This window comes from Meriones unguiculatus, chromosome 8 (genome assembly GCF_030254825.1).
Source record: "Meriones unguiculatus strain TT.TT164.6M chromosome 8, Bangor_MerUng_6.1, whole genome shotgun sequence".
Taxonomy (NCBI): domain Eukaryota; kingdom Metazoa; phylum Chordata; class Mammalia; order Rodentia; family Muridae; genus Meriones; species Meriones unguiculatus.
The window spans coordinates 105,881,003-105,902,953 of record NC_083356.1 but is presented as its reverse complement, the minus strand read 5'-3'; the positions used below and the strand labels follow the sequence as shown (position 1 = coordinate 105,902,953).

Below are 21,951 nucleotides of genomic sequence, written 5' to 3'. Positions count from 1 at the left end.
AGCATGAGTCCAGTCAAAAACAAGTCTTTAAGATCAGATAATCAGCAATCAGACCTTGTCAGGGTGTCCTCCTTCCTGGGGGCTGTCTCCCACCATCCCATGAAGTCCAGAGGGGCACAGGACAAGAAGCCTGCTTTGAAATGGCCAGCAAGCACTGTACAGGGATCACATACCCAGGGAACCACTTCACGAGTGAGTTCAACTTTAAATCCAGAGAACAAAGGCTACATATCCATTGGAGAGTGGGTGGGCGCTCCAAGGATGAGTGTACATAATTAGTTGGAACTAGACCCATTCAAGAATGCTTGATTTGCATTAAACAGCATGCTCCTAACTTATGAATGGGAACACAGTACCTAATTATCCTATAGCCACAGGGAGAGGAGAGCTAACAGGAAGCTGTGTCAAAGGCCATATATCAAATACGGGAAGGGGCATCTGTGTCTAAGGACACCCTCCAGATAAAGTCAGACAAAGAGCAAGAGGCCCTGCTGGGAGAAAGGGAGTTATGCACTTTAATACCAAGCTCAGAATGAGGTTGTAGTTCTCCTAGGCCAGATAGCCATTCTGAGCTTGGTATCAGTTTCATTGTCTTACATTAATTATGTTCAGTGTGCTTAAATCAGGACCTGAATGGTTAGCAGAATGACAATAGTCAGTTGTTCTTATGCTATTTTTTTCCCTTTGAAAGTAAGTTGTGAAATTACAGGTGAATTGAGAGAACCTTAGAGATCCGTTAACTGGCACACATTACAAAACAAAAAACAAACTGGTAAATTTCATGATAATGATGAGGGACAATTCTCTGCTTCTCATGGTAAATCATCATGAGTTTCGCTCATGCTCTGCTGCCCAAGTCTCCATGCGTGTGTGTGAAGAGAGTATTGAGACCGCTCTGAGCTGTTCTTACCAGGTCATGAAAAAGTGCTTTGTCTTTTTTGATTGTGTCATTGCATTGCAACCTGTATTTCTGAAAAGTATGCCTCTTTGTATTTTCTGTTTTCCCCACCCCCATCTGCCCCGCTATAGGTCCTGAACCTGTTTCTGGCTTTATTGTTGAGCTCATTTAGTTCTGACAATCTTACAGCAATTGAAGAAGACACGGATGCAAACAACCTCCAGATCGCAGTGGCCAGAATTAAAAGGGGGATAAACTATGTGAAACAGACCCTACGCGAATTTGTTCTAAAATTATTCTCCAAAAAGCCAAAGGGTTCCAAGAACACGAAACAAGCTGCAGATGTGAACAGGAAAGAAAACTATATCTCAAACCGTACGCTTGCTGAGATGAGCAAAGATCACAATTTCCACAGAGAAAAGGACAAAATAAGCGGTTTTGGGAGCAGTATAGACAAAAGCTTTATGGATGAAAATGATTACCAGTCCTTTATTCATAATCCCAGCCTCACAGTGACAGTGCCAATTGCACCTGGGGAATCTGATTTGGAAAATATGAACACCGAAGAACTTAGCAGTGACTCAGATAGTGACTACAGCAAAGAGGTAAGGCCACTTTACAGATATTGTTGCACCAATAATTTGTAGATGAGCCACCATTTGAGATGTTTGGCGTTCTCAGGTCTAACATTGGCTATGCAAAGAGAGAGATCGTGGGTGTCGTTTTAAACAGCTTGATGACTGTCTGGATAAGATTTTCTTGCTGGTGCTTAATTGATCTCACCCTGCGTAGCTAACAGGATCTTCCCATCCTCCACTTCTTTCTTGTTGCCAGTGCTGCAGTTAAAAACTCTTAGTCTACGCCCTGTCGAATTCCTTTGTCATCTCTATCATTCTTATCTTTGTACTCACTACCTGCCAATGCCAACTACTCCCTGCACTTTTCATCTACTCCATGCATTAAAACTGATTTCACTTTAGTTCATTCCTTTTCATGTGCTTACCCTAAACAAAGACCATGGTAGAGTCATCCGTGGCTTCCATAGTCTCCTGAAGTGTGTATTGCATGGAAGGCTTCACAATAGAGACTGAAACAGATTTGAACACCTGTGCTCTCTGCTTTCCTGCAAATCCATCCCTAATACTTAGTACAGTTTCTTCTATGCCATAAAAGCTTTCTACCCGTGTGACTTTGCTTGAGATTTCCTTCTGTGAACAAAATCCTGAATAAATCTTTAAAACTTGAATTTCAAATTCTTCTTCAAAGTCATTAGTTCCTAAATCACAGCTCACATGATTAAATGCAAAGTTCTCCAAACACTTACCTGTTGAGTCCTGCCTGATCTCTAGTCAAGAGAAAATCATCTAATTTTGAGGCCTACATAATTTTATATCTCTCTCTATTTATTACTTAGATATAAATTGTTTTGAGAATTTTTATGGTACATTAAATGGCACTGTGAGCTCAGAACAAAAACTTTAAAAATACATTTGTGTCTTTTCCCACCTCAGTCTATGCATACCTAAGTAAGTCAAAGTATGTGCTGAACTATATTCCATTTATGTCAAATATAATAACCATAATTCATCATTAATTATTGCTTGGAAATGATTTCCTGTGATATTTTTATAATTTTCTGATTTTATACATATCGTAAATTATTGGAGTCCAGCTTCTACAAAGTGAGTCCAGGACACCCAAGTCTACACATAGAGAAACCCTATCTCGAAAAAAACACAAAACTTTAATTTATAGTCAGTGTATCAAATATATTACATGGCATAGTAATGGGCAATTCACAGTCATATATTCAGCCAATGTAGTACATTTACATGTCACTACAATCATTTATTGAGTAAACAAATGATTAAATGTATTATTAATATATATCACTAAGGAAAATAATTCCCTTCCTGGTGGCCAGGTCAGGAAGAAAACCCTTTACATATATCTTTTATATGGAAAACTATTACAAAAAAAGGACTAATTTCAACTTGTAGAAAAAAATTCAGCAGCATGTCTCTAAGTTTAGTCTCATAGGGAAAATGAAATTCACTCAATCACCTGTTTTTCTCCCAATAACAATGAAAGTTATGAAGTTTCAATTGCTCTAAAATAAGCCTAAAATCCTAGTTGTCAATGAAATTTGCCAGTCAGGAAAGTCAACCAATGCCATATGAAGTTGCTTATTAACATCCAGGAGGATTATTTTACCCATGGTTTTAACCTCTTCTTAACCAGATTACATGCTGTCAAAGGCCATCACAAATAAAGACACATTCAAAGGTGACAGGGTGATGAAACATAGTTTTATTTTGGGGGAGAGAGGGGTAGGTGCACTTCCTGTAAATGCATTTGACTTGGAAGAATGTATGTATAATTATGGATTTAAGAACTGGTCGGTTTAGACTATGCTTTGGGACATCTCAGCTGCATCCAAATGAAGTTGAATGGTAGGTATCAGGAAACATGTCTAAAGGGAAAAGGAGGAGCCAGAGTTTCAGAACGGTTGGAATCGTGTATGCTTAATTGTGTCAATCATTGGAGGCATTCATACAGAGAGAGCTCTGGGAGGGTCTGATTGAGAATGTTCCTAGGAAACACCTAACAGCTTTAAGATGTAAGAAATGTCACAGTGTTGGACAGAGGGGCATGTTAAGCTGCTGCATTTGTAGCGTCCTTCTCACCTGCTCCTAGCATAGCCCTTGGAGTAATCTCAACTTAAAGCAAGGCTGTCTGGCCAGTTTCCGGCTCTTAACCGGATGCAGGCTCCTCCTCTGCCCTCCAGGAGGAGGAACATAACCCTGGATGGCGCAGCTCACTTATGACACAGTTCTTTATACAGAGGAACTCAGCCTTTGGCAGCTGGATCAATGAGTGACTCATCAGAAGAAAGGATCTGAATATAACTCCACAGCTTCTATAGTGATCTCCTATGACACCGGAGAGGTAGATGCAGAGAGACGGAGAATGAGACACAGAGAGAGACAGACAGAAAGACAGACAGGCAGACACAGAGAGACAAAGACACAGAGACACAGAGGCATAGAGAAAGACAGGGAGAGAAAGACAAACAGAGAGACAGAGGGACAGAGAGAGAGACAAAGAGAAAGACAGGGAGAGACCTAACAAAAAGGTAATCCATACACTAGTCAATCTAGTTCTTATGGTGCACATTCCTTTTCAACGTAGATAGTAGATATAATGTCCACACATGAAATTGACTGAAACTCTGGAAGACTAATAAGGTATGTTTGCTGTACATGTTTCTGGAAACTTTTCAGTTTGGATGCCAAAACCATATCACAGTCCTACAGGACATAGAAAGGCAAGATGGTAAGCAGGAATAAAATGACCTTCAGTTATTCCCCTGCAACAGTAAAACTCAGGATCAAATAATTCTGTTATAATGGAATTCAGCATTTGCTGATTCATTGTGAGGCTAATGTTGCACTCCTAATTGCAGGTGAATCTTAACTCTGAGCTTAGATTCCAACTTCATAATCATTCTTAAGCATTATTTTCTGTTGGCTAAAATCTATTAACTTATAACAACCTTATTCCTTGATTTAATGAACTGATTTTTAATCTTTAAATATATTTTCCTCAAGACAGCGTAAGTCTGCCTTTTCCACTCATTATTATCAGTGCACACTATTTAAAAGCCTAATATGCATGGGTATGCAAGGATAATTGTGTGTTATAATACTTTACCTCTATTTTCATGTAATCATTAATAAATATGGCAAACTCCTCTTAAACAAGTTCAGGCCCTGATATGTGTTCTGAGGGGTAGCCCTGGGGTTCTTACCCTGACTTCTCAGGCTTATTGATGAGATTGGCATCAGAGAAGCATCCCTGAAATGAACAACATTGGCTTTGCAGCTTCTCCATTGTCTTCATAAAGATTTGACTCATTACAGAAACAGCATAAAAGTGATTTGGCCAAATAGTGTGGTGCTCTAACACACACAGATAATGGATACAATTAGGAGACATGTATTTGCATTATCATGTCTTACTGTTCAAAAATACAATATAAAGTCACTAAGAAAATAAAAGTTAAATTTACTTCTAGAATCAGAAAAGTACATAAAATAAGAGTATTTGAAGTTGAAGAATAAGAAATTGCAAATATTCAATAAATTTTATATTCAAAGTTTCATATATATTCAGTATGATATATGAAAAAAATGTAAAAGACAAAAACCCTTTACAATTGCTATATTCATTTCAAATGCTTAAACAGTATGTAACTAACTATAATTATTTCATCTATTGCATTCATGTACAACATGGAGCATAGATTCATATTTTCTATATATGCTCAGCATAAAGACAGGCATATTGTTTCATAAATTATAGTCATTAAATATTTTAACCTTTTTCAATATTTGATTTCCAAATTGACACTAAAAGTTCATGTAATAATCAAATAATTTTTCATCAGCTCATCAATTAAATATTGATGTGTGAAAATAATGAAATAATTTTAACCTGGCAGTTTGCAAGTGAGATAAATATACAGGTCATTACAGCACAGGCAGGGTTAGCACATTCCTGTAACAGGACCCTTTCATGTCCCACTGAGGGTCTCCAAAATAAGAAATCCGTGTCTTAAGGCTGGAAGAGGGAGCCCTTGGGTCGAACTCTGACACACAGAGGTAAATTCACTGGCTGTCTTTGCCACAGAAGGAAATTGCAGGCCAAAGAGCAAGCCCTCACATTGCTCACCTAATTTCCCTCATTTATCCCTCCACTCCTTCTTCTACTCCGGATTTAAGCCTGAAAGCCATCATCTCTGAAAAAGAAAATATGAGGTGCATGCCTGATATGAAATACATTCATTTTATTGATTTGATAAAATGTTACTTAAATGTGTGCAGTCATCAAAGTTAAATATTTTATATCCACTTACTGGAATTTTTTTCATTGTTATTAAGTCTGTATCTCTTTAGATTTTATCAAAGTTTTTTTTTTTTTTCCTCAGCCTTTCATTAAAGGGTAGTTTATATTTTCAGTTTGTATTGAACTTTGTAAAGTATAATCATCCTTACCAGAAATGCTCTTGACTGACCAGATTTCACTGTTTGTTAGTGTGTATTAGCAAGGAGCTGGCATTTGATTCTGCCGTTCATGCCTCAGTTCCAGAAAAATCAATCACTCTTCTACAGAATTCGACCTGGATCATTTCTGTTGCTCAGATTGGCTCCAAACCCTTTGAAAAATCTTTTCATCTTTATTGGGCAATGAAATATTGGTCTGAAATATCTAAATCAAGATTTTGTATTCTTTACACTTTGATAGGTTTAGAAGTACTGCTTTCCTGCAGTGATGTTTAAATTCTTGACGCTCATTAAACATGACAACTAAAAGTAAATTGGGACATATTTATCGTAAGAGTATTTTTCTCAAATTATATACTATTACTCTCACCTAAGCATATAATCTATTTTTAAAACATTGATCGTATTGAAGGGCAAATATGAAAATTGCTTAGCAGGTGATAGTGTATATGTTTATTTGCTGAATAACAGAATTATATAACTGGATAATTATTTTTAAGCCCACTTGAATGACATTTTATGTTTTTGCTGTGTTCCAAACATATTACCCAATGGTGACTACGTAACATGTATTTCAGACAAATACTTAGTTTCTGCTTGCAGGTATAAGAGCTTTCACACTTTGAGTCACAGTTGACTGCTTCCTCGTACTGCCTTCCTCAGCTTCCGAAACTAACCTTCTCACTTCTGCAGGGGTAAAACCACAGCAGAACTCCCCAGGATACCGCTCTGTGCTTTAACTACTCAGAGGCACATGTGACCACTTTTGCACAGGTTACCTAAAACGTCATACGTATATGATATTTTTTCAGTGTCTTGCATGCTGTTCGGCTACAAAATCTCTCTGCCTGATCCATTTCAAGAAAGTAGAAAAAGCATAATGATTGTTCCATCGATGATTCGACGTCACAGCATGTCACTGGGATTATTCCATTTGTTTTTGTGACTTTCTTGATTACTCTCTTGATATATCTTTCATATCCTGAACTGATTTCAAATGCATGACTAATACAATTTTATTGGATGGATTATAAAAGTAAGATACAGTAGTAACATACTTTGAAGCCATATTTCAAATAAAAGCCACTCTCAGCTTTAAATTGAGTAGGCTAACATTTAATAGAACCCCAATTTAGTGGGAGAAATATGCTAGCTATAAACATTAAAACCATAGTAGAAGAGGATTGTTTTATTTATAGCTCTGTATTCACAGACCCAAAAATTAAAGCTCAGCATTTTGGCTACATTTAGAGTACACACAATGTATCCGAGCCCCAAGTCTAAAACTTGAGTACTTTTGAAATGATTTAGCATTGACTAGCACTTTAGTCTTATAACCAATTCAAAAACTTAAACAGGCTTATTCATATTTAAATACCGTCAGTTAAATATCAACAAGCAATGCCTAGCAATGAGAAATAAGTGTTCAAAATGTTTTATTTAATCTCAGAAGTAATGCCACTCAGCAATGAGAGTAGACTCTGATTCTATGCAGGTTTCCTCTGAATCTCATTTTAAGTGGAGAAAAAATGAGCTCTACAGCTCTGTTGCAGGAGGATACAGATACTTTTGCTAAGACTATGAACAATGATGTAGGCAGCTTTACCTAATATTTCTAAAACATGTAATAAAATATCTTGTTCTGACATCAATTAATGTTTATTAATTTTAGTATAATCTTTCAAAACTGAGTATTAAAGTCATACTAAGAATCTTGTCTTATTTTATAATCCAGTTCATAGTTTTACTTTATGTCATTGTAGAAATGTTTGTATTATTTGTTGTCCACTGTGCAATGGGGAAAGCAAAATGTTACCATGAATTAGTTAGAATCTAGAGACAATTTACAAGGAAAAAGAAAAAAAAATTAGTAACAACAACAAAATACCCTGATGTTTCTGGGTACCTGAATTTATCGTTAGCAGTTTTTTTTAAATAAAAAGCATTTTCCACTTTCAATTGTTGGTGATTTGAACACATTGTTCTGGAAGAAAACCATTTCACAATGTAATAAATGTTTTTCAAGTAGATCATGAATGAAAACACACATATATACAATACCACTTATATAGATATACTAAAATATAAAATATTTCAAATTTTTTAGGAATACACTTCCATGTATTTACATATGTACACAGAAATATGTATGTTGGATACATATATGTTATATTATGAACTCATAATTTTTTGCCAAAACAATGTTAGAAAAGTCATAGTACATATCAAGAAACAATATTCCTGTTACTCTGTCATTAAGTTGCTTGTTTCTCTTCCAGAGTACCTCTGTTGAGTTCCAAGCACCCATGTCAGGCTTCTCACAACTGCCTGTAACTCCAGCTTGGAGGATTCAATGCCCTCTTCTGGCCTCTGCACTACTATACACAAACACAGGCACACACATATACATATAGATTAATGATTAAAAATTCAGACAAAAGTAAAAAGTAAAAGCTGAGTCTTTCAGTTGTAAAGAATTGTTTGGAATGTAGTAATTTAATGGAAGCTGCCTTTACAAAAGTTAGGAGAGAATATATATTTTTTCATTCACAAAAACTTTGTACTGTATATTGTGCTTTCAATATTGGCAATTCACATGATGAGAAACTGATAATTACTCTAGGCTTTGGAATTTTTCCCTCCTGATTTTCATTTAGGAAATAGTGAAATTACAAACAGATATATATTTAATTTTCTTTCTGATTTGTTTTGAATTTATGAGCAATATGTAAAGAAGCTTGAGGCTTCAAATCTACACCTGGAACTCACACCCTGTCTTCAAGTTTGCATAGTTGACATCCTTGCTAAACCTCTTGGAATTTTTCAACAGGTGTCCATTGTGATAATCTTTACTAAAAAAAACTTTTGGAGTAATTTCTATCAGTTGTCATCATGGTCTTTTTATGATAGCACACAGAAGCCTTAAAAACTTTGTTAGGGACTGCTCCTCCTGTCTTAGTTAGAATAAAGCTCTAAAATCACACGACAAGATCTAGACAAAAATTATTCAGCCTTCAAACTCCTTATGTTTCCAAATGTTGCCTTTGTTTTTCCATGACTTTGACCAAGGCCTTTAGCCAAGAAATTTACATATACAATTTGTTTGTTTGCAACAATATACATATATACATATATTGTTGCAATATACATATATATAAAGATATCCATATCATTAAAGATATGCTTATTTAGATGCAATCAAATGATTCATATGGATTCTGAACTTAGTCATCTAAGAAATGAGATTGATCTAATAAATGCTCTTATTTGTTGATATAATACCACTCCTTGATTTTCAATTTGCTTCTCTCAACCTTCTTGCTCCCCCTTACACACTGTTTTCATGTCTGGGTGAAATAAATTTGCCAGGCTCTGCTCCTTAAAGAATATATCTTTTCTTGTGTGAAGAAGGCATGAAAAGTGTATCTGTTCTAAATGCAGCCTCATTTGGATGTTTTCTGTATCCATGCTCTGAGAAATATTGTTGTTGAGTTCTAGGTTTCCTGAAGTACATGCTATGTCTTTCATGGTTTCCTGGTTTTGAGGGAAAGATTGATGGTTATTCTTGGAAATTTATAGAAGAAGAAAGAACCAAGTAGCATTGACTGCTGTCTGTTTTATAATGAAGCAGCCTTTTGTGCTATCTGTGTTCAGGGATAAATTTGATAAATATGTCTGTGATCAACGTAGGGAGATTTTTTAATATGGCATATTTAGCGGCTCTTTACTTGCACCCAATAGTGAAAAACATGCTTGAATACAATAAAAACAGATAGTAATAAACATTTTGATTTCATCATGATTTCAATAATATAAGGGGTTACTTTTATAGCCATACAAGATTACAGTGATGATAAATATGGCTTTACAATCACTATTTTATAGATGCCCAGAAAAATATATGAAAAGACATAAAAAGAACATGGATATATAAAGGGTAGATAGAAAGATAGATAGATAGATAGATAGATGACAGTTATGTAGATAATATAGATGTAAATGTAGATGCAATTATGGGTTTTACATTGCCTACCTCAAGGAAGTTGAGTCAAGAGCTTTTTGTGTAATTTTTAATCAAGTACATTATTTTCATAGAAATAAAAGACAAAACCATTAAAATACGTTTATAGTTAAAGTCATAGTTTAAAAAAGAGAATGCCAACTCTGGTCCACTTTCTGGTCTTAGTAATTTTGAGTAGATCTTGATTCTGTGTTCTCTTCATTTAGCTTATAAATAAAAAATATCTTTGGTTGCAAAAAGACAAATAATGAGACAGTATATCGTTCACATTATATTAAAATAAAATGAAATATCCCTAATATTAAATTACCAACATTATCTGATTCATTTTTCATATCTAACTTCCAATAAAACTTTAAAAAGTGGTAAGTAGTAGCAACATAAAATAATCACAAGATTATAAAAAATAAGACAAAGGTTGGAATAATCTTTCTGTATCATAAAAATAAATAAAACAAATTTAAGTGTTTAAAGTTAGAGTGATTTTTAGTGCAAGATATAACTTTTATTATATGCCTCACTTTTTGCATGTAAATATATTTTATAGGACCCTATGAAATGATAAAGTTTACAAAAGCTGAATAGATTAGAATAAAAACTTTGTATTTCTAGACCATACACATTACATATATGTATTTTATATAAAGTACCTAATTAGTTTCTGTGTGGATGAACAATACACTCAACATAAAGTTAAATATTGATCATAATAATTTTATTTTTTATATGAATTAATTACAATTCATGTCTGAAATCATGATAATTTTTATTCCACGGAACAACAATACTGTGTAGCTATTACATCTGACCCAAACTCTAAATTTAATTGACAGACAATCAATATCAAGAGAAAGAGGCACTACATAAAATTACCTAAAGCTTTACTTGCTTATAATGTAACTTTGGGTAAATATTTATTAATGCTCTTTTGTTGAAATTAGTTTTCTCATGCAATGTTTTTGATCATGGTTTTTTCCTGTGCCTACACCCCAGTAAGCTCTGCAATGTGAGAGTTAATTGGCTTTCACTGTTTAGCCTGTAAAAATTCTGTCAAAATGCAAATTGGGACAGTTTTATTTGAAAGTTGCTACCAGCTGAAGAAAAGGCGTTCTAACTACAGTCGTTAATAGTTTGACTTAACATGGGGAAGTGCTCCGTATTCTGTTGTCAGTAATTTTTCCCACTGCCTCGTGTCCAAATGAAGGCCACAGATTTCCATCACAGGGTGCAAGGATGAAGCCTGTTCCAAAGAATCATGGGCTTGTCTTTGGTTCCTTTGTGGTAGTTCACCTAAGCTTTGAAATAAAAAGTAAATTAAAAAAACCTGAGAGCATCAGAAAATTGTAACAATGTACATTTAGTACAAAATGTTGGCATTGTAGAATTACCATGATATAAATATTAATCATTTTAAGTGTTTCCTGAAAACTACTATTTGCTGTACTGGTGTTTATTTTGAAGCATTAACTCCTATAGAATATTTAATGTAACTTGGGATAAGCCTTTATGAATGCTCTTTTCAATGAAATTAATTTTTTCATACAAGATATTCTGATCATGGTTTCCCTTCTCCCACACCTCAGCAAGCTCAACACAGTGATACTAAATATTTCTCTTTCTTACTTAAGGCATTTTAGGTTAATTTAACCACTTTCTACAACCCACCTTTTAACATAATTGTATACTGATGCCCTTTATAATTGATATTAATAATGAAAGCCTTCACCCAGTAGAAATAGCACATCTACTGAAGTCTTCATTTAATAAGGCATTTCTAATTCCTCCTTTGGTTATAAAAATGAATTAACCAATATTCCATCTGTACAACATACCAGTGCTGCTTTGATTGATGAATGCCTTGTGACAATTATAACACTGAGAATTCAATGTTGTACTCATAAAGAGAACCTCAAAGTCCATTTTAAAATTATAATACTTTAGATAAAACCTATGATGTTAATACAAATTTACTGACAAAGAATCATTGAAAATGATTGTTTTTGTTATTTTACCACCTGAATTTGCTTAAACCATTCTCCTGAACTTAAATTATAATCTTAACTGGTGACACACTGTTATGTTAAGTAGCAGCTTTCCATATTCACATGTTGTTCAGCAAATGAGGATGAAAAGTTAACTCTTCCATTGCTGTGAGGCTCCACCCTTCTATGAACCAATATTAGGAGGAATTTGGCTGTTTCGCTATAGCTACTGTATGTACTGTATCTAAAACCTTCCATGTATGTGTGTGTACATGCAGACACACTACTTGATCATAAAGTTTGGGAGGAGGACTTGTCTGCATTATGATCAGAACGATCATAATGAGGACTTCATTGCCCTCATGCGTGAGTCCGCCATGTTTAATTCCATTGAATTTTTGTTTCAGCACTGCATGTGGTACTCTCCTAAGTGGTCGGTCGCTTTTTTTGCCTTGAAAAACAATACTTTATGATGTTCTCTTTCACGCAGTAAAATTTGATATTAAAATGGCCAGTGTTGGTATGGTCTTTAACGTTTGGATTCCAATACAGTTTATTTTATAGTTGTCTTGTGTAAATACTTTCTATCTATAGTATCCTGCTACCTATTCTGTTCTAGAAATAAAAAGACCTTATTTAGATATTATTGTACATTTTTTTTAAAAATCCCAACTAATAATTTTTTTTCTGGCAACTATCAGCTCTGTCCTTTTAGGCATGCAGGATTAGGAACTTGACACTTGCTTATTAATGTTCCCAGAGATCAGTTTTATCCAAAAATATCTACACACAATTCTAAAATAATAACAAATGTGGCCAATAATTACCCAAATTACAGTTAGCACAAAATGCTCCCTCTTGCCAGCTTTGTCCAAATGTTTACTTGCTAGCATTATGTAATTTCCTTTTTGCAGGATGTGTAGATAGAAAGATTAATTTTACATGTGCCATAGGGTAAATCTGACCTCAACATGTGTTTCTATGTTTTTATACTCATCATGCTGTTAAACATTTTTCATAAAACTTTGCATGACTGGTTATTAAAGCAGGCTTAAATGTCACACTTGAATATTCACTAAATGACCTGCTTGGTGGGGATGGTGAATTCTTTTTTAGAGACGGCACCGATCGAGTTCCTCTGAGTGCAGCACGGTTGACAACCCTATCCCAGGAGAAGAAGAAGCGGAAGCTGAGCCTGTCAACTCAGATGAGCCTGAAGCGTGTTTTACAGATGGTAAGGGAAAACTGGAAAGCTCTCTCATTCACTAGTGTTTTGAGTTCTGTCTTCATCCGTGATGCTATCTGGGAACTATATGCCAAAGGTAGGTTTCCTGTCCTGCCAAGAAAGGCTCTCTAAGGGCCCCCATGTGGGTGACATCTACTGACAGTAAATTCCAATGTCAATGCCTCTTACTATAGAACTCTACTGGTGTAGGATCATGACACATGTCACCTTGGAGCCTCACCTCATATTGCTGGATATCTCGGGTTTCTGTTGCTGTGATGAAACACCATGACCAAAATTAAATTGAGGAGTGTGGGTGGAGATAGTACAGCTTACAGTTCCACATCACACCCCACCCACCACTGAGGGAAGTCAGAGCTGGAATTTACAGGTCAGGAATCAGTAGTTGATGCAAAAGTCATAAAGAAAACCTCGCTTGCTCCTCATGGCTGAGTTAGTGTATTTTCCTATAAAACCTAAAATCTCTAGGGATGGCACCACCCACAAGGGTTGGGACCCTGTCACATCACAAATTAATCAAGAAAATTCCCCCACAGGATTGACCACAGCTTTATCTTATTGAGGGATTTTCTCAATTGAGGTTCTCTCTTTCTTTGATGACTCCAGCCTTGTCAATGTGATGTAAAAACTAGCCAATACACTAGGGTATAATTTAACGGGACAGTTGTTGCTAGGGTCTCTTTATCCAAACATTAGAATGATTCATCAAGACTGAATAGGGTAAATACTTTGATATGGTTGACTGCTGTGTCTCCAAATTTATCCCTAGCCTAGATTCAAAGAGGATGCATAGCATTCCAACGTTATTTTTTCTTCCACTTCTCTGAGAGTAATAAAGTGTCTTTCTGTTTCTTTTAATGACCATGTTTAGTGCATCCCATAAGTACTGTCATACTGAAATGCCATTCTGAAAGTCAGAGAGGTTTAAACAATGGCTGTGGCTTGGATGAATATTTCTGTCCTGTCACTTGTTTAAGTCAATATGTGTATCCTTGGCCTCACTCTTAAGAGCTAAATCTGCTTAACAAGAGCCTGCTGGTCATATCAGATATTGCTTGAAACATCCCATTTTTAACATATTATATATCACTTCTGGGCCTATACTTAGAGAATACCCTGTAATAGAGATATTTGCAAACCATATTTATTGCTGATTTATTCACTGGATATATGTGAACTAAGCAACTCTAAAAACAAGTTTAAAAATTTGCAGAAGAATGGATAAATGAAGGATACATAATACTAATTGAGGTCATCCAATCAAAGAAAGAAAAGAAAGTAGGTGTTTATTCTCTCTCATATGCAGAATCTATTCAATAATATATATTAATGTAAACAAATGAATATTTGAAGACAGTATAACATTAATATAGAGGACAAAAAAGGTTAAGCATACAGTGATGAGGAAAGACTAGATGCAAGTAAAAACACACAGTTATGAAAGAGGATACAAAGCTAAAAGCCATGATTTTCTTTCTGGTTTTGGAGGTGAATGAGAACATAAAATACATTCAATACTGAAAGTATAAAATTTCATGTGACGCTCCAAGCATCCATTCTGAATACCTATCCTAACTATTCAGAGGATGAGTTGTGTAGACTTTGAGTCAGTTTAATTTCAATGTTTTATGTTTTATTTACTTGCAAGCTTTTAGCAATAAAGTTTATAAAATGTATATATATATGCCTAAAAGTGAAAGTTGATGTGACCTTCCTCACATATTTATATCTTCTTTCAAACTTTAACTCAACAACCTCATGCTCTACCCAATAAACTGGGTTGAAGCCTTACTCTCTTTCAGGCTCTAGTTCACAGAAACACAGAGATAGACCCAAATCTGAGGGGATTCTAGGACATGCTGAAATTTGAAGATTTCCTGAGTAAATTGAATCAGAACCTGAACACCCTGACCTAATATGGAAAGCCTGCTACATGCTACATTTTGGCTGTCTGTTTGTCTGGTTTTTTTGTTTTGTTTTGTTTTGTTTTGTTTTTTACTGAAAATAGATTTTTTTTTCTGTACAATATATTCTGATTACAGTTTACTGTTTGCTTCTAACGGTAACCCTCCTTACTCCTCTTCACTTTCTGCCATACTAAGCTTCACAGTACTCTCAGAATTTTCCAGGGATTTCACTCAAATTAAGACATTTGATAGTGTTTTAGGAAAGTATGCAATGCTATCTAAATAAGTATTATACCACCTAAATAAAAATCACAAACCGGGGGTCGGACAGCAGTACAGTCTTATATTAGTCTTAATATAGAGCAGAACTTTGACCATTGATAGACATACATTTTAATTGATTCATCCTTAACTGCCTTTGAGAGGGAGCATACTTTTAAAACCTGGAATTTCAGATTTAAAATAAAGTAGAAATAGCATGCCTATCATGAAAATATTGAAGTGTTTGCATGACGTAATGCTTATGAATTAGTTAGCAGAATACTTATCTTATTTTCCCTTTCACTTTTCTCAATCTTTTCAAGTATTTTAAGAGTCCTGCAATGGAACCTGTTGCTGATACACAGTCTGCTCATTGGATTACCTACACCAATGTTCCTATTAGAAAACAGTGACTTGCTCTTAGCTGCCACAATTTCCTTAAGAAGTCTCCTAAGACACTCATGTGTTAGGCTAAGGGGCTGGAAAGTAAATGTATCTCGACTACAGTGATACTCGTATTTTCTTTAAATATACATTAGATTTATTTTATGTGAGAAGCAAAGGAGCATTAAAACATATGTATTTTGTGTTTACAGGAATTAGTGCTGTGAAAAAAAAAAAGCCTTGGAGTTTTCTTAAGAGGGCTTATATAAGTACAAATATATATAGAGAGAGAGAAATTTCTCATTCTGTCAGACAGGTGGTAAGTGCCTACAGTCCCAGTCATTGGGAGGTGGAGGCAGAAGGATCAGGAGTTCAAGGCTTAGCTTCAAGTAACCTGAGCTATAGGAGACCTTGTCTTAGAACAAACCAAAACTAAAGGAATTCAATCAGAATGTTGGGCTTTTGTCTCAGCAAGTTGTTTAACAACCATGTGAAATTAAATCTGAACAACTTTTGTCAAGATTTCCCCTATCCAGTTTAGGACTGACCTTTACTTAAAATCTGAGTACGACTAGAATGAAATTGAGCTATTCAAGCAGTTTAACTCTTTAAACCAGAGAAAATTTTTAGAAAATGCATTTAAGCTCAATGTAATGGATTAGTTATGCTGTTTCCAATTTACAATAGTCATCTTATTCAGAACTTTATAAAAGTTGTTTCCAATTCTACAAAACACCAGTGAGAATACTTCTGTGGTTATTCTGAGGGTGTTAAAAATTTCTAAATACAGACCAGTTGTAGAAAAAAATATGTTGTGGAAGCATATTTCTAACAACTGGGTCTGGACACACAAAAGTGGACCGAGAAACAGTATCTCTTAAGTCGTGCCATGGAATGTGTCCGCTGGAGACTCTCCCCTGCTTCCAGGACCCATTTTCATATGAAGCACAGGGAAGCTACCTGGCTCCGCCTCTGAGCCATTAAGTCACTTCTTTAATCAATAAAGAATTAGTAAATGCCTGCTGTTCCTCATGGACACTTCCATGCGCTGGAATATGACAGAGACGAATAAACCAATATGCCCCTTACGTAACTAAGCATCTACAGGTAAATGAATCAATAGGGAAAAGTGACCACTAAGAAAGGGCTAGGGACTGTCATGTAAACAACATGGCTCCTGAAGACCTTCTTTATGAAGGTGACTTTTGATCAGTGCTGGAAGAAAATTAAGCAACCTATGCAAATAAATGAAGAAATGGTATTTTTGATGGGTCAACAGGGGCACTTCGCTGTGGTGAAATGCATCTAAGATTTGAGGTAAATCAAGGGACCAGTATGTGTTGAAAAGTTTGACAATGAAAGAGATAAAAATTGAGATGATAGACCTACTAAGTGCCACACCAGGTGACTGTAAGAGCATTGAAGGATAACAAGGATCTGCTTATTAAGTATCACAGCATGCAGTCTTAAGAGAGGACAGATAGGTGACAATGGCAGAATCTTGGCAATTTCTTGGAGGTTCCTGAAGAAACCTAAATAAGAGACGTAATGGAGTCTTAGCCTCAAATAGTTGAGTTTCAGATGGTGGGACTGTTAGATTCTGACTATTTTTATGGTAAGCCGGTGTCTTGTTGATGACTGGGAATGAGATGAGAAAAGGGGTAAGGGTGAAAGATGTGAACTCAGAAACCAGATATTTCCACATGAAACTTTGAGAAGAATATGCTTCCCAGAAAGGCAAATAGAGAAAATGCCAACTTTCACTGGAAACGACTTTTACAAATTCATGATGGTTCTGCAGGAGCTGTGGTAGAACCAATGCCAGTTCAGAATAGTGTTTGGCCCACAGGGAATATTCTACTGAGAACATAAACAGAAATCATAGGGAACACAAAAGCTGCTAGGTTAGGGCGGTGCTTCAAAGATGGGTGATTTTTTTTTTCTGTTGTTTGCCTCAAAGCCATTGATTCTTCTCCACTTCTTACTGTCACCTTGCTGATGCGGTTTTATCACTTGGCTTCTGTCTTCCTTTCATTTCCCTTTCTCCTCTCTTATGCTATGCCTTTTTTTTAGTGCTAGTCAGTTGTAGTTTTGTAATTCAAGACTTCTGCCTCCTTTCTTCCGTAGGTGTCATGATGCTGTGCACTATCCTTATGTCTTAAAAATGAATGAATTATGAGTATGACAAATTTAATTGTGGGTATGACATAATTTATGGGTCTACTTCTTTCTTTATTGTACTCTTTTGGAATTCTTCAACTAGTAAATTATATCATCAGAACCTGAGTTAAAGCATAGCCTCTTTTTCTTAAAATCATGGGTTTCCTGTTACTATTGTAGTTGGAGCCAGTTTATCTTTAAAATATCCTGGGCTCATCAAGTCTTTGTACAATGAATAACCCATTCTTACTTTACTAATAGAATAAGCAACTCCATTTGGTCTTTTATCTTCTCTATTTTGAAAGGAAATTATGAACAAAACATTTGTTTTAGAACTTGTAGACACTTTTAATGAGAGTATTAAAAAGCTTGTTTTCCTAATCAGTTTTACATTGATTACATTGATTATGCTGTGATATCCTACTGCAATCTGTCTTTAGATAGATTCTTTGCTACCGAGGATCATTGCTCTAACATGATGAAACCCAAACTACACTTTATGAAATGCATCATAGAAGCAAACTAATGAACCCACCCAAAACACAAAGACCCGACCCACAGGGACTCATTAGACTGTTTAGAGATGCCACCGTGTTTACGTTTAATTAATAGTCATTGTAAAGAGAAGGTATGATAACCTTGCTAACCAGCTAGGTTGGAAATCCCTGGGGATTTGCCTTTGCATGAAAGTCAGGCAGGCGACTGAGCACTCCTGCCTTAAATAAGACAGAAATTCTCCATGGTGTATTAACCCTAGAGGCAGTAATTGTGAGGTTTTGCCTCAGACAATATTTTCCTTACGTTTCTAATTATGATGCATTGTGTTTTCCTTTCCGTAGTTATAAAAAAAACAAACAAACAGTATTTCTTTTAATTTTAAGACAAGCAAAAGTATTTCTGAAGTTAGAAAATCTTGACTAAAGTTAATTTTTCCTCTAGCAATTCTCTTTTTAAAATTAATTCTGTTTTTTTTATTTTTATGAAGTTGAATGTTTTAATAAATTTTTAAAATTTGCAGTGATGATCCTCTGGCCCTTCGTTCATCGCTGCTCCATCACTGCAGCCTCCTGGCTTTCCATGATCTATACTTGCCACTTTTTCTCTGTCTCCTCCTTCCACTGGTCCCAATGATACTGAGGTCAATGCTTAGCAACTGGTTATCCAAGAAAAAAAAATGTTCGCACACAGCATTTTAGAATAAGAATTTCTGATATTAATGTGTACAAAATTAACAAATTTACAAGTCTAACTGTGTCTTATAGAGTGATATTGTTGAATTCTGCCAACTCTCTGTACTTGCGGTTAATGAGTAAGTATAATTCATGAGAACAAGTCAGCATCTTCATTTATGTTAGTTACTGAAACAAACATAATTTCACGCCTAAATTAATGATATCTCAATGATTTCTGCTGTCCATGTACACAACATGTACTTACTGTTTATCTACTTCATTGACACAAATAACGCAACTTTCTCCCAGGGACCAGGCTTACCCTACTTTTTAGAGGTTCAGTGACTTTCCTCCATCATTTTGTTATATGTACACACACACAGACACACACACACACACACACACACACACACACCAAGTCCCTACCAATGATTTATGACAATGTTCATTGTTTAAAAGTTTCGCCAGGCTGATTTCATACCATGGCTATGACCTTGCTCAATGTATGGCACACAGAATCCAAATAGCATGATACATTCCACATTTCAAAAGGGAAAGCCACGTAAAGCCTCAAAAGTAAGAGATAGGGAACAATAATTAGAAAGGGGAGGATTCTTTTTTTTCTACTTTTTTTTAGTCTAATTTTATTTTTTTATTATTAGTTATATTTTATTAACTCTGCATCCCAGCTGTATCCCGCTCCCTTATTCCCTCCCAATCCCACCCTCCCTCCCTCATCTCCTCCCTGACCCTTTCCAAGTCTACTGATTGGGGGAAGATTCTTAAAACTTACTACTTAGAAAGAACGTATTAAATTCTAAGTTTATTTAACTTAATCTCTAATAATGGTGAGTTTATTTTTTAATTTTTATTTATTTTTTATTAATTACAATTTATTCATTTTGTATTCCAGCTATAGCCCCCTTCCCTATCCTCTCCCAATCTCCCCCTTCCTCCCTCTACTCCTATGCCCCACTTCCAGTCCAATTATAGGAGAGGTCCTCCTCCCCTTCCATCTGACCCTAGTCTATCAGGTCTCATCAGGACTGGCTGCATTGTCTTCCTCTGTGGACTGGTAAGGCTGCTCCCTCCTCAGGGGGAGATGAACAAAGAGCCAACCCATGAGTTCATGTCAGAGACAGTCCCTGTTCCTTTAATTGGAGAACTCTCTTGGACACTGAGCTGCCATGGACTACATCTGTGCAGGAGTTTCAGGTTATCTCCATGAATGGTCCTTGTTTGGAGTATCAGTCTCACAAAAGATTCCTGTGCCCAGATTTTTTGGTTCTGTTGTTCTCCTTGTGGAGCTCCTATTCCCTCCAGGTCTTTCTATCTCCCCTTTCTTTCATAAGATTCCCTGCACTCTGCTCAGAGTTTGGCTTTTAGTCTCAACATATGTTTTGATACCCTACTGGGTAGAGTCTTTCAGAGGCCCTCTGTGATAGGCTCCTGTTCTGTTTCCTGTTTTCTCCCTCTTCCAATGTCTGTCCCATTAGCCTTTCTGAATGAAGATTGAGCGTCTTACCATGGGTCCTCCTTCTTGATTAGCTTCCTTAGGTATACAGATTTTATTATGATTATCCTGTATTATATGTCTAATATCCACTTACAAGTGAGTATATATCATGTGTGTCTTTCTTCTTCTGGGATACCTCTCTCAGGACGATCACAATTTAAAAGTTCTTTATAGCTTCCTAGGAAGTTATCACAAACTAGTATGATTCCAGCATACTACTAACTCCTGTCCCCGAGTGGTATTGTCACAAGATATCCCAGACGTGATCCCATTCTTATGTGTTTAATTTGTGTGACCTCATCAAATGGTCCTGACCTGTGGTATACTTATCCTAATAACTTCTGGCCCACATTTTCCCTCATACCTTCTGATTCACATCTCAAACATTTACCATACGCCATATGCTAGAAGTTTTACTGTGGTTTCTAGCTTACCATCTCACAAGGCAGCTAGCTCATGTTTTCTTCAGTCACTAAATCCTGCTGAGGATACGAGACAAGTGTCTTGAATCTGCTATTGCCCTAGTTTCTCATTACTCTTCCCCTGGACAAGGATACTGCATTAGATACTTGTAAGCTCTATGGTTTTGAGCTCCTCTTCCATCATTAGCACGATATACTATGGAGGATAACTAAATTGCCTATATCATTCCTTCCTTATAAACCATCACTTACTCCTCAACATCAATCTATACGATAGAATTCCTTGAGGCAGAATAAAATTGTATTATAATCTGTCCAACTACTCTAACCATGTGCAGCACTCTTATAATTCTGAGCTGTTGTCGTTCTCACAAAAGACTTTGCCTAATGCACTTTTTTTAATGGATCTCCTTCCAAACTCTTGCTTTTACTGAAACCAAACTCTTTCTCCTATTGACATATTGATGTATTTCAGGCTCTGCCTCTTCCAGGTAACCACTTCCTTTTCAATATGCAAGGTTATGTGGACTTCTTCCATTCTTCCTTATGACCTCTAAGTATCTGTGATTTTAGTTGCTCCATTCATTTATGACATTAATTTTTGTGCCTATTTAACCTAAATAAAATCAAAAGCCAATTCCCTGCAGAGAAGATACATCAAAACATTTGCTGTGAATGAATTTAATAAGATGAACATTTAAAAAAATATCCTTAGCTTTTCATAGCAAGATAGTTTAAATATAAGTGTCCCGATCCAGATCTTTTAAACTCGGGGCAGATAAAAATACATTTATTTGCATTTGCTAATAATCTTTGCCTTTTTCTCTTACTTTCAAGATTTCTTATTACTTTTCCCTATATCATTTTGAATACTGTTTCTCAAAATGTTTTATCTTATGTTTGTGTTTACTCCATC

The 21,951-nt window shown here is 35.6% G+C and overlaps 1 protein-coding gene and 1 long non-coding RNA gene across 7 annotated transcripts in view; one reads left to right on the top strand and one right to left on the bottom strand.

Annotated features, from left to right (window-relative positions):
* Scn9a (sodium voltage-gated channel alpha subunit 9) overlaps positions 1–21,951 on the top strand; it is a 152,039-nt gene that overhangs the window by 104,105 nt on the left and 25,983 nt on the right. The window contains exons 17-18 of the mRNA XM_060390322.1: positions 1,030–1,503; positions 13,084–13,201. Coding sequence (XP_060246305.1) covers positions 1,030–1,503; positions 13,084–13,201 — 592 coding nt within the window. The remainder of the gene's footprint in view (positions 1–1,029; positions 1,504–13,083; positions 13,202–21,951) is intronic.
* LOC132655915 (uncharacterized) overlaps positions 10,674–21,951 on the bottom strand; it is a 69,558-nt gene continuing 58,280 nt past the window's right edge. For all 6 annotated transcript variants that reach the window (XR_009593872.1, XR_009593870.1, XR_009593871.1 and 3 more), the window contains one exon: positions 10,674–11,280. This is a non-coding gene — a long non-coding RNA (uncharacterized LOC132655915). The remainder of the gene's footprint in view (positions 11,281–21,951) is intronic.